Here is a 13,081-nt window from a genome sequence, read left to right as displayed (position 1 = left end):
ACATCATCTGTCCTATAGAAATAGACCAATCATGGATGATACGGGTTTTAATGCGTAATTGGTAAGTAAGAGAAAATTAGAAAAAATATTTTATTCATATAAATTTGAAATAAAATAATCCAAGAATCCAACATATTGTCTTTATAGATTGAGTAGTGTGTATAGTGTGTAGTATATAATTGTTCTTAGTATTTCATTTCATTTCTATATTATTTGTAGTTACCAAGAATATGATATGAATCAAGCAATTAATAACAATTTCGTTCTCTTTATATTCCTTGTGCGTACCAAGCACAAAAATGAAATGAAATTGTCATTCTATTTCAATCTCCATTCCCTCCTTATTCCATTTCATCGTACTAAGAAGCTCTAAACTTCGACAATCCTATTCCATAATATAGATATGATTGAATGTCATAACCTTATTCAAATATCTTGAAAATTTCTAAAACAATTGAAATACTCAATAAAAAAATTTAACTCACAAATGGTAATGTCAATTTCGGTTAATCTTCATTTTTGAAATTTACATGGTTACAAATCCATTGATAGGCTAGAACTAAGACTTGAAAGTCTCAGAGACAGAGTTAACATCAGTGAAAACTATCGTTGCTAAATCGTTTATAAATCAGAAAATACGTATTATTTTTTAACAGTGTATCGTATTGCTTATATTTTTGGTCTTTTGATATTAATATTTCTGTAACTGTAAATTTTCAAAATATGCAGACTTGTATGAAAACAATTAACTACTACTAGTATCATTCAGTTTTCCACTACAAAAAGACAATTACTATAATATTCCATGTAAGCCTTCGTTACATGCATGAAGATCACCTCCATTGTTATGGATCGAGTAAAATTAATGTTCATAAACCAATAATCCAATGCATATGTGAAAAAACTGGAAGACTTCTCCAAGAGGAGTGGTAAATGGAGAGGTAAAACCATATAACTACCATATTTACCTTTTTTCCATGAAAAATCATTCTCCAATTGGAAAGGTATTTGAGAAGGTATCATTATTGAGACTGAAAGGATTTGTATTTTTATTGATGATGGAAGATAATCAAACTCCATGAATTTATAGGAGTATTGATGACTATTAAGATACCACAATTAATACATTCTAGGAACTAGACATATTTTGAAACAAGGTATTATAAATGTCTACTTCTTGGAACCCTTTATATGCTTCTTGGAAGTCTTGATGCATTAAACTATCAATCATACATTTTTTCATTTTGAAGAGGTATCTTTACCTCTCAATCAATGGAGAGGTAAAATCTTATAACTATCATATTTGTCTTCTTTTCATGAAAAATCATTCTCCAATGAGAAATGTATTTGAGAAGGTATTACACTTTATGTTTTTAATGCATTATATATAGTACCTATTTCCTTTGGAATGTGTTATTTTTTGGAAGGGTATATTTCACTTTATGAGAAAGTAAATAGATAATATACCTATTTCATTTACTTCTCCTTGTTGGAGATGCTTTTAGAGCATCCCCATCGCTGCTTAATGGGGCGGACAACGTCCGTGCCGACGGCGCGACACACTCGTGTCCGCCGCTGTGCTTGCGCCGACGGCACGGCGCTGCTCGATAATAAGAGCACGTCTGTGCCGCTGAGCAGGTCGACGTGGCAGCCTCCTATTGGCCAACGACAATGCCGTTGGCTTTTTCTATTTTTTTTAAATTCGAATTTAATTTAAAAAATCGTTTTTAAATAAAAAATATATTTTCCCACTTCCCAATAAATTATATCCGTTTTCTCCCAACTTTTACTTTATTTTTCATTTTCCCCCCAAAATTCACATATTTCATCTATAAATACTCACATTTCCACACAAAAAATTTCACTCTTGCAAAAAAAATGTCCGGTTCCGGCGATCACTCCTCCGACTACCGCGGATGGAACCACGAATGGTTCAACCCAACACCATTCCCTCATCCGGATACGGAATTCTCGGTCCCTCCTCAAACCCAAGGTTCTCAAATTCCGGGTGGCTATCGGCCTTATCCGGTGGACGAGCAAGATGTCACCGATGGGCGATACGGGTGGACACCCGAACAAGGATCAGGAGGGATCGGCAGCTCCCAAACTCCGGAAGACAACCCCAACGCTCCTCCTCCTCATCCTCGTAGTGTTCCTACTCATAGTCGTGGCAGTGACGTTCACGTCCGCACCGCGTACACTCCGCCGGAGATGGAGAAGATGTTCACAGCCTATTTCGAAATATCCGAAGATCCGGAAACGGGCACAAACCAAACCGGAGAGAGGTTTTGGTGGCGCGTCTCTCACCGGTACAATGCCAATCGACCGGAGGGAACCATCGAGCGCAACGAGAGTATGGTGCGCAGCGCCATCTTCAGAGCCAACGAAGAAATCCAAAAGTTCCAGGGGTATTACCTCCAGGAACAGCGGTTGGCGGGGAGCGGCATGAGCGAGGCCAACATCATCACGACCACTATGTCGACCTACCATTCCATGCATTACAAACCATTTAAGCACCTCGGCGCTTGGCAGCAGGTGCGTAGAAATCCGAAGTATAGGAGATGCTTATCATCCTCCTCCAACTCCTCCAGCAAATGGTCGAGGTCGTTATCCCTATCCGACGGCGGCTCGGCGGCTCCGATGAGGTGGCTAGCCAGCTTGCCGGAGCTAACTTGGGTAGCCCCGACGCCGGCACGAGTAGTTCCCAACGCCGGCCGCAAGGAAGGAAGAAGGCGACGGCCATCCGTCGTCGCGCCGAGACTCCATCCGCCCCCGCTCCTTTGTGCCACCTCAACCCCCACCAACTCGTTGTGGACCCTTTTGGCTCAACTCAATTTGGCCGATAAGTCTCGGATGACTCCCGAGCAACTTGATTCACATTTGACAATGATACGGGGTCTCCGAAAAACATTGGGGATAGGGCCAGAGGACTTGTCTTCTACGGGGGTATTTTTAATTATGTAATTTTTAATTTGTAGGATTTTAATTATGTAATTTTTATTTTTTAGGATTTTAAGTATGTAATTTTTAATTTTTAGGACTTTAACTATGTAATTTTTAATTTTTAGGATTTTAATTAGGTACTTTTTTAAAAAAATTTATAATTTGTAATAGTATTCCAGGTATTTTTAATGTATTTTAATATTGTAGAAATATTTTTATTTAAATTGAATAATAGAATGGTAGGACCCTTGAGCATGTTCTTGCGGAAGAGCATGGATGTAGGTGTTGTGCTTTTGGGGAGAAGCAGTGAGTAAAAAATAAATAAAAATAGGTCCGAGCCCACTTCAGCAAGAGCATGGATGAGAATGGTCTTAGTAATTATCAACCATGCATAGTGTCTGTTTGTAGTTTCCTGCCTAACTAACAACTTTTTGCTGCATTAATTTCTATAAGCTCATTTAAATATGCTTCATATTCCCAACTACTCATATCTACAATGTAAGCATAAGTACTATAGATACTAGCCTTTTCCTTAAAAAAAAGGGGGAATTTTGTGTTACAATAAAAGCATTAGTAATTTAGTAGTATGATTATTCAAGAATCAAAGTTAATTTGCTTTATTAAAAGAAGATATCAATAAACTTCACTGGACAAGTGAAATTATAATTTTATGTATATAAAATTTGAGGAGCTAATACAATAGACCTGATTTCACACTGCTCAGTTTTGAATAAACCAAAAAAAAGAGAGAAAAGACTTGGTTTTTAAATTATGATACGGGAGCCAATGTAACTTAAACGCGTGGACACTGGTAAAAACCGTAATTTTGTTTTAGATGTTAATTAACTTGACGGAAATTTATTTGAAAACCTAATGATCTTGTTATCTTATCATAGTATTAAAATTTCCACATCAGTTCAATTTTTGACTATCACAAAAAATTTAATTTTATATTATAGTTTCAGAAATAGTAAAATTGATTAGAAGTTAATAAAAAACTATTTTTCAAATGACAATTATCTATATTATAAATGAAAATACTTATCACATTTATTATAAAATTAATAATGTATAAATAAGATCATTTCATATTTTTATATCCATTTCATTAAAGTAATCAATAGATTCACCAATTCGACAGAGTGGATAAGTGAAAAAGATAATGCTCGACTTTTGTCCATGTCATCATCTTGTTTGGTTTGAAAACCAGAGAGGTGGGCCCCCAAGCCAGGTGTGTTGAGTGTAAACTGTAAAGTGCTAGCAAAATAAAGATTAATAAATAGGCCAGAATTTCTTTTCATTAGTTTGATTAATTAACAAGAAATTCACTTGCATTTTTTCCTCCCCACTTTATTCCTCTTTTTAAAAATATACTAACCCGGTCCTTAAAAAATAGACTAATTTTATCATTTTGGATCGTCTCCCAAAATTAGACCAACTTTAAATATGAAAAGTTTTAACCAATTACGCACAACTAATAATGTAGATCTCGCAATTCACTAACACTATTTCCACTATTTTTTCGTTTCTCTCTTATTTTTACCAATTGCACATTAAAACCCGTGTCATTTACAAATTTATTGAATTGATAAATTTATTCAAAAAGTTTAACATTAGATTTTGGTCCAAAACCAATTAAAATAAAAATAGATCAGAGTAGAATAAAATAAATAAGAAAGGAGAATATATCCTCTTGATTTCAATCTGACGCTTGTTATGTTATTGCTTTTGTTTGCTATTGGTGGTTTTCAAATCTATCTAGATTATACATTTGATTATGTTTTGTTGTGTTTGTTCGTTATTTGTCTTATTTTTTGCTTGCAACTCATATCCCTTGAATTATGTATGAATCTGAATCATATCAGTCTGTTGCTATTAATTTTCCTCTTGATGGAATAAAGTAGGATTTTATTATGAGATTACTTTGATAAAGATCTCTTTATCTCCCTGTTAATTAAAAGTGGCTAACCACATTTCCCAAATCCTTTTAAATATCCACTGTGACTGTCCATTTGAAAAGAGACACTTTTACTTTCGGAATGCCTTATACAGAAATAAATAGGAGTATCTTTGAAGGGGAATTCAAATTCCGAGTACATGTAACTGATAAACTGATTGAAACGAATCTATAATAATTGTGATACCCTTTGTGATGGAATAGAATAACAATTCATGGATTGAGGAAGGAATGAATGTGTTATTGAGTGGAAAAATGATAGTAGTAATTCCTAAAGAGTCACATCTTTCTACTTCTTTCTTCGTTCCATCATACCAAACACTTAAATGGGATGATTGTATTAGAGTCCAAATAACTTTGTTGCTTGCTTATGTAGGTTATAGCAATCACAATAGCTATAAAATATAGTACGCACTACAAGAGAAATAAATGTATGAAAATGGAGTTCATTATTATTATTCTGTGGCTAATCACTTCTTTTGAACTCAAAAAGAAAAAAAAAGGAAAAAAGGGACCAGAGCTCACTCAATTACATTAAGGTGTGCTTAATTTCAATAAAGTGGTAGATATTGAAGGAAGAATCAAGATTTGATAGAAGTAGAGGAAAGCTAACCTAGAGTTAGAGGTGGAGTACAAGCATAAGAAGACAATTGAAACTAAGTGGAGTCCTTGATTTATAGCACTTACTAATCTTTTATTTACAGCGAATAAGCATCTAATATTTGGTATATACTTTTTGCATAACTTATTTCAAAAAAATTAACCATATTGATAGTTTAGGTGTTGAATCATGTATCATTCATCATCACTTCCAACGGCCTGAAGGGGAACAGAATAAATTTCTGAATATTAGGGAAGAGACAAGGTGATATTACTAGCTGAGAGATAGAGAGAGACCTTGCGAATGGCATTTGCCTTGTCAAGAATCGTCATTCCTTGGACATTAGTAGAGGTCCCTGATGGCTCAGTTGGTCTCAGACTCATTAACTGAAACCACAACATATAAGGAGAGGCAAAGGTTGTTATAGTTTCTTGTAAATTGTAATGCAAAAATCTATGAGCAGCTCACTTTTGTTCTAATTTGGTTGAGGAAATTGTTTTCATCTATGTTCTTGTCCCCTTTAGCTTCTCCTTCGGCATCTGACTTCTCAGAATAGAAAGGCTGCATGTTAAAAAAGACAAGACTTAGCTTCAGCCAGACTTACAAACAAGGAGTTTAAAAATTAAAATGCTAGACCTTGCTTTTCTGCTCATTTGCAGTCTCCAAATCTTGGTCATGATTCAAGGGCGCAGGCTTATGCTGAGAATTTGAAGACGCTGCATGCATAAGATCAAACGCGTTGTTGGAGATTTGAGGCATCGTGTCATGACTCTTTTCTGAAGCCCACCATTGAACAGGAGGTAGAGGAGGAAGATCAGGAGCTGTTGCAAATTCTGGCTCATATCGGAATGGCTGGTTCTCGATTCTGGACTCAAACTGCTCAGGACTTGATTCAGAGCCATCTGATAAAGAAGGTGATGTTGCTCGGAATGTCTCATCGTCTGAGTCTGAAGCAACATTCAGCCCAGTACTGGAAACCTCTGGAACTAACTGAAATGAAGGCAATGCATCTATACTGCCATGATCAATGATGCCTCGCATGAATTTCGGCTTCTTTTTTGAATTCACAAAGCCACCAATTGGTTGGACCGATATTTTCATGTGAGAGAGTGGAGGAGATGAACAAGGATCTTCATTTCGCCCATGAAGCATTGCACAGTTCACTTGAGAATTTCCTACACGAGAACCAATGCTTTTTGCCTTGATGGGATTCAAGTAATCTCCAGTCATTTGAGCTGACAGTCCTCTTGATTTTTCTTCTTTGGTTTTCATGGAGTAACTTGAACAGATTTCATCCTTACTGCAGCCTAACTCATTTCTCTTGTGTGAATTTGAGTGTTCACACATGTCTGATTTTAATGCAGAATAATCTGTTGGTTGGCAAGGCGAAGTATTGCGACCTACATTAGAGGGTGATTGCATTCTGCAATGTTAAACATTACAAGCTTAGCACCTCAATCATGATAAAAGTGCAATGAATACTTTTAGTGAATAATCCCATTGTTTTCATCACAAATTCCCATTGCTTTCCACTTCTGATTTCCCATTTCAACTTTCACTTTCAAGCACCAAACATACAGTACCTGGAAATGAGATACGCAAAAGATGCATTGCGTGATACTTCTCCATTCCTCGGGCTTGGACTTTGTTTCTGCCCAAGTTTCAGCACAGCTTAGTTAGATGTATTTCCTCAAAGTTCAGATCAAGAAGGTTTCCTAATCATTGCTGATGAAGATAAAGTTCAACTCTAAGAGTAACTACAGCAGTTAAAGATATACAGCAGAGACATGGTGTTCTGAAATACTACTTCATAGCTTGTACTCCTATTACCTCACTCTTTTCTGACTTGTTAAACTTTTCAACATTCCCATTACTTGCATCACCAGGTGCCTTTGATGCAAAGCTGTAGATAGTTGGATCTGAATACCTTTTCAAGCATGATCCAGGACCACCAGGGTCAAACCTAAGGCAATAATAAACTTCATTGTATAGCCGATATGTGGATTACGATTCTGTATTTAGGAATTAGGAGTATATATACCTGTCAAGCAAGTGAAACTGTGGAGGGCTACGGCAATTTTCATAGAAATCCAAGATAAACTGAGGCATGTCACTATATACAAAAAGATTTTGTTCATATCGAGCTGGAGTTTGCCAATTGAGACCTGTAATGTTATACTTCAATAAGAACCTATGGAAAAGAAGTGATGCCGAAATAGTTCAAGATAAAAGCAGCCCTACTATGAAAATTTGGTTAAACAACGTTATTAGTAACCATACCAGCAGTATAAGCTAGGTGTAAGTGGTTCTGTTGTGCCAATACATTTTTCTCAACTGGAACCACTTTTGCTTCAATCCGGAGCACACGAGCCATCAACTCTCGGCTTCTAGAACATGTTACCACCACTTCTTCCTGCAAGCCGTGAAAAACTTCTGCTGCAAAACTACCACATACAGAGTTTAAAATTGCGTTTGTCTATAAGCCTTGATGATGAATATGTAACAAACTGAGCGCTTATATCTCTGTTTCCCAATTCCCATCCCTGGCAAGCGGCAAGCACATGTAAATTTAATAAATGATTCACCGTTTTCGGATCGTCAGATATGCAAAAGCAGGTAATTGGAGAGGAACTTTCAATTGCTTCAAACCACGTTAATGTAATTTACAAGAAGAAATTGAACGGCAAAGTTTAATTTGCAGAGCTTGATATGAACTTTTTACTACTACACCTAATTCCTTTTTCTTCAGTAGCTTGATATATGGAATACAACATTCGTGAATCAAATTCAGAAAAACTACAGGAATTCTCACGATAGAAAACTCATTTCCGAGCTAATATTGCAAAAGAAGCAACAAATTTCTACCAGAATAAACTAGTGAACAAAATTACAATCACTGGCTGATAGTATAATACAATTTGAAAAAGGTGAAGAAAATGAAGGATCAAACAATTGAAAACACTTACTCAGCGAGATCACCGAGCTGGCGTAAGAGCCCGACGAGGCCAGCAACGGCGACTCCTTGGAGAATATCTTTAGGCTCATCGTTGTTCGCCTCAATGTACATCTCTGGAGTTCCCAATCTGTACTGATTCCTCACCTCCACTCTCGCCAACGGCATCGTTTCGCACACAAACAAACTCAGAGAAGAGTAGCAGCAGAGAAATTGAAAATTCTCCCTCTCTGATTGTGGAACTATATCTCCTGAACAACAAATGAAGGAGTGCGCAAGGAATTGTGGTGGATAAATGGAGGGACGTATGAACCGATCAGAGAGAAGAGAGAGAGAGATTCGAGTGAAAGAGAGAGGTAAGTAGGTGGGGGACTGCACCAGCTCAACTGCAGAGATAGCGAATATCTGGTGAGTGTGTGTGTGTGGGCGCGCATATACATACATATGATATATAAGCAGCGCGCTATATTGGCGGGCGGAAGAAGACATTGGTGAAGAGCGTGGACATGGTCTGTGATGTCGAAATTACGGAATAGCCTTGGGCTTTGAACGATATGCTGGTGGCCTATCAGAAAATGACTAAACTACCCTTCCGAGCTGCATTGCTTAATCTAGAGCGGGAAAGATATACCCATATATCAAAAATTGGGAATATTACTTTTCTGTATATCATAAAACTATGGTATACTATGGCAATGATTTACCGATAATACTGAAATTTCATATCATGCCAAATATATACGGTGCAAAATAATATTTTTGGTGTGTTGATACTCCCTCCGTTCCACTCTAAGTAAAATATTCTTCTTTTTAGGATATTTCACTCTAAATGACATATTTCTAAATATAGAAGTATCATTTTTTCTACTTTTTCCTTCTCTCTTACTTTATTCTCTCTATTTAACTCACAAAACAACACTATATAAAATCATGTGCCGCAATAGAAATGCTCCATTTTGAATGGGACAGAGGGAGTGTTTCGGTATTTCGCAACAGGTCCAAAAAAATTACTCATACCGACGTTACTGTATATCGAAAAATTCAGATAAATAACAATATGATTATTACTCATACTGACATTTAGTCAAATACTACTCCCTCCGTTCCATTGTAGTGGAGGCATTTCTTTCCGACACGGAGGTTAAGAAAAATTGTGTTAAGTGGGTTAAGTAAAGGAAAAATAAAGTACGAGAGAGTACAGTAAGTGAGAAAAAATGTGTCGACTTTTACTAAAAAGAAAAATGACTCCATTACTACAGAACTATCTAAAATGGTAAAATGACTCCACTATTATGGAAGTGAGGGAGTATATGATATGCCAATTTCAGTGAAGAATTATGTAATGATCCACTAGTTGAATTTGTCGCTACATGTTTAGTAACTTAGGATCTTGGACTAATTTAGTTACATTATTTTGTAGAATAAATCTTAAAAAATATTATTTTATTCTTTTAAAAAGTACATTTATTATATTCAAAAAATAAAAATTGATAAAACTCATTATCGGCCAATAATATCTACACACTTCCTTTCCCGCCACCGCATCAAATAAGTAATGAAATAAATGGCTTGTACTAGTAAGCAGGAGTATAATAGGAATGTACCATTATCATTGTATGTACATTTTATGACACCTATACGTAAGCACGTGATGGTCCAAAATAATTTCATAGTACTTCTACTGCCAAATAAGTATAGGAGTATTAATTTACCTCATTGTAGCAAAAAAAAAGCGATTGCATTCTCACATTTCGACCCGACATTATGTGAGGGTGTTCAATCAGGGTACGCAGTAACCCGTTAAGGGATATTAATTTACCTCATGTTTCTATTGCAAATGCACAAAGTACAAATATCACTAGATAGATTAGTATTATTAATCAACAACATTATAATATGAATATAGCTGTTCTGAAGACCATTCATGGGCAGGCCCGGTCCTGAGTTTTTATTGGCCCGGGGCGGAACTAAAAGAGGGGCCCCATAATAATACTATAAACTAATAGTTTAACAGTGGGCTCTTGTTTCTTGCTTGGACCTGGCCCAGTAGCATGTATATACTCATATATGTATTTGGATTTTGGAGGCCCCAACGTTTTGGGGGCCCGGGGCGGGGGCACTGCTCGACCCCCCCAGGGCCGGGCCTGTTCATGGGCCCCCGAGCAGAGTTACAAGCAACACCTAAGTGCTATCACATTCCTTTTCTTCAAAAGAGTAATAAGTCTAAAAGAAAAAAATGAGATAAAATTATATAAACTACAAAAAAAATGAACTGGCTATCCTTAATCATAAAATGGCATGATATATAGAGACAAACAGAGCCAAGACTTTCTCTTGTGGCTCTGGTTTTCTTTGCAGAAAAATCAGTCATATTTTAGACCCATTTTTCATTTCATCTGATGAATTTATGCAAAAATCTTTTATTTCAACTGTGTGGCTTGAAAACAAGATTCTTTTTATTTCTATGGACTATAGTTGTTCAAGAAGGTGTGTAGCCCATTCACTTAATGGACCAACTATTTGTATAGCCCAAGCAAAAATAATTTTATTTTTGTATAAAAATAGAAAATAAAAATAATTTAGAATAGCCAAAAAGAGTTAAATAAAGCATAAGCACCAATCCTAGGAAAACACTTTTGCCATGACGTCATCCTTGTATGATTCAAAGATATTTTGGCACCTTTGATGCAAAATTGTGGGCTCTCACATGGGGTTGGAGCGTATTTATATGGCCCAGTTTATAGATATATTGTCATAGGATTTGGGCTACTTCAGACAATATTTACCAATCCGATTATGTTTTTTAAGTCAAGGGTACATTGATAACATTTCACATTATTTAGTCCTCAACATCAAATTCAGACATACTCCTACTCATTATATGAAAAAAGTATATGAAACAAGAATCATTTGTAGGCAATTACTTTCACACACATAAAATATGGGATTAGTTTATGACTTCTATGTCCCAATTCTAATTAATGGCAAATCTAGAAAATGGAACTGTGGTATTGGACATGGTGAAAAAGATCATCACTTGTATCAGAAGTTATAAGCAGTGCAACTGCCATAACAGGTGAAAAACCAAAGTACACCCCAACACCGAAGACTTGGGGGTGAAACTAGCATGGCCGCGGGAGGTTGACGTCATCTCTAAAAACCGTGTTTTGATTCCATGTTGTGGCTCAAAACACAACAAAGAGTGTTGTTCCATACAACACTCCCTACTGTATTTTGAGTCACAATACCGGAGTAATAGAGTTTCCAATCATCATAGATATGTGAGCCTGGTCGGTCAACTGACCCCAACTAGAATTTTCGTTGACTATATTATGCACTTATAATTTGTACTATGGAATGACTCCAAAACTAAAACTGAGTGAAGAATCTGAATTAATCGAATCAAATGAAAAATGACATTTTGTTAGGATAGTTTATTTCAAGTCAAATATCTCATTCAAAGTGAAATTTTTCCTAAAATTAACACAATTCTATTTTACATTATTATATTTTTTTAACTTATTCCCTGACCATTTAACATTAGTATCGCATAATAGAATATTTTTTTAATGCAATTTAAAATATTTTTGGGTCTTCCTAAATAAAATTGTGAATAATTGCATGGAAGCACAATGAATATAGGCGGGGCCCGAGATGGATGCGTAAGACAAGTGGAGACGAGGGTGGGGCCAGCCAGTCACGTGGAATGACAAGTCTTTTTAAAATGTCCCAATTAAAGCATTTCCTATCAAACATTACCCGTATTTTAATTTTCTAAACGTCAAATATTATTCCTCCTCCTTTCTACTGACACAGACATGTCATCAAAATTCTCTTTTATTTCCTCTTCTAAATCTTCAATTTTTGTAATTTAATACTTTATCATAATGGAATACGATCATTAAAATTGGAGCACGTTCATACCATTTTTTTATAGGAGTATCATAATAATCGTGTGTATGGTCAAGTAGAAATCTTGTTTTAAATTCAGAATTTTAGATTTTATATGTAACTTAGTTTGGATATTACTGCGAAAGTGATCTTATTTTAAAATGGTTTATCGCTATTACTAGTATTCCGTGTTAATTAGGCTATTTGGCATGTTAAATTCTCACACAAAATTCTCATTTTTCAGTTTTATGGAATAATTAATGAAAATGGGTTCTTTGAGAACAAATTTACTGAAAATATAAAAGTGAAGAAAAAAGAAGCAAAGTTAGTTATACTACTAAAGTACTAAAAATATTAAAATAACAATAAAAAAATAATTAAGACCGGGGTGTGTTATATTGCTAACTTATCTTTAAATCGCTAACTACAATTAAATGATAGACATTTGATCATAAAATGGCTTAAAATTGTGTATCAATGCAACGCTGCAAAAAATATCAATTATGAGTATTAATGTCAATTAACAAAAAAATTAGTTATAACTAACTTTTGAAAAATATCTCTAAATTTTAAATAATTATAACTATCTCAATTAAAATTATTTTTTCACACAACATATATCAAATTAAAGATAATTTTATAAGGATTCCAATAAGATCTCAATTGCATATGTTTCGATGTCAAAATTTGAAAAATATTTCATGAATTTTCGTATAATTTTACTAGCAAATAATGT

At 35.2% G+C, this 13,081-nt stretch overlaps 1 protein-coding gene across 2 annotated transcripts; it reads right to left on the bottom strand.

Moving 5' to 3' along the window:
* Positions 1 to 5,326: 5,326 nt before the first annotated feature.
* Positions 5,327 to 8,962, bottom strand: LOC121759018 (scar-like domain-containing protein WAVE 5). 2 transcript variants are annotated; one of them, XM_042154504.1, is made up of 9 exons: positions 8,468 to 8,962; positions 7,782 to 7,945; positions 7,543 to 7,666; positions 7,332 to 7,464; positions 7,085 to 7,152; positions 6,138 to 6,924; positions 5,970 to 6,062; positions 5,798 to 5,887; positions 5,327 to 5,719 (listed from the first exon to the last, which is right to left on the bottom strand). In XM_042154504.1, the coding sequence occupies exons 1-9, from the start codon at positions 8,941 to 8,943 to the stop codon at positions 5,696 to 5,698; spliced, it is 1,959 nt and encodes a 652-aa protein (XP_042010438.1). In that variant the 5' UTR covers positions 8,944 to 8,962; the 3' UTR covers positions 5,327 to 5,695. The 2 variants fall into 2 exon arrangements, with proteins under 2 accessions (XP_042010438.1, XP_042010437.1); XM_042154503.1 differs by having other exon boundaries at positions 5,327 to 5,887.
* Positions 8,963 to 13,081: the final 4,119 nt, after the last annotated feature.

The sequence above is a fragment of the Salvia splendens genome, chromosome 12 (genome assembly GCF_004379255.2).
Source record: "Salvia splendens isolate huo1 chromosome 12, SspV2, whole genome shotgun sequence".
Lineage (NCBI taxonomy): Eukaryota > Viridiplantae > Streptophyta > Magnoliopsida > Lamiales > Lamiaceae > Salvia > Salvia splendens.
Note: the sequence above shows the minus strand (reverse complement) of the source record. Positions and strands in the feature narration are given on the sequence as shown.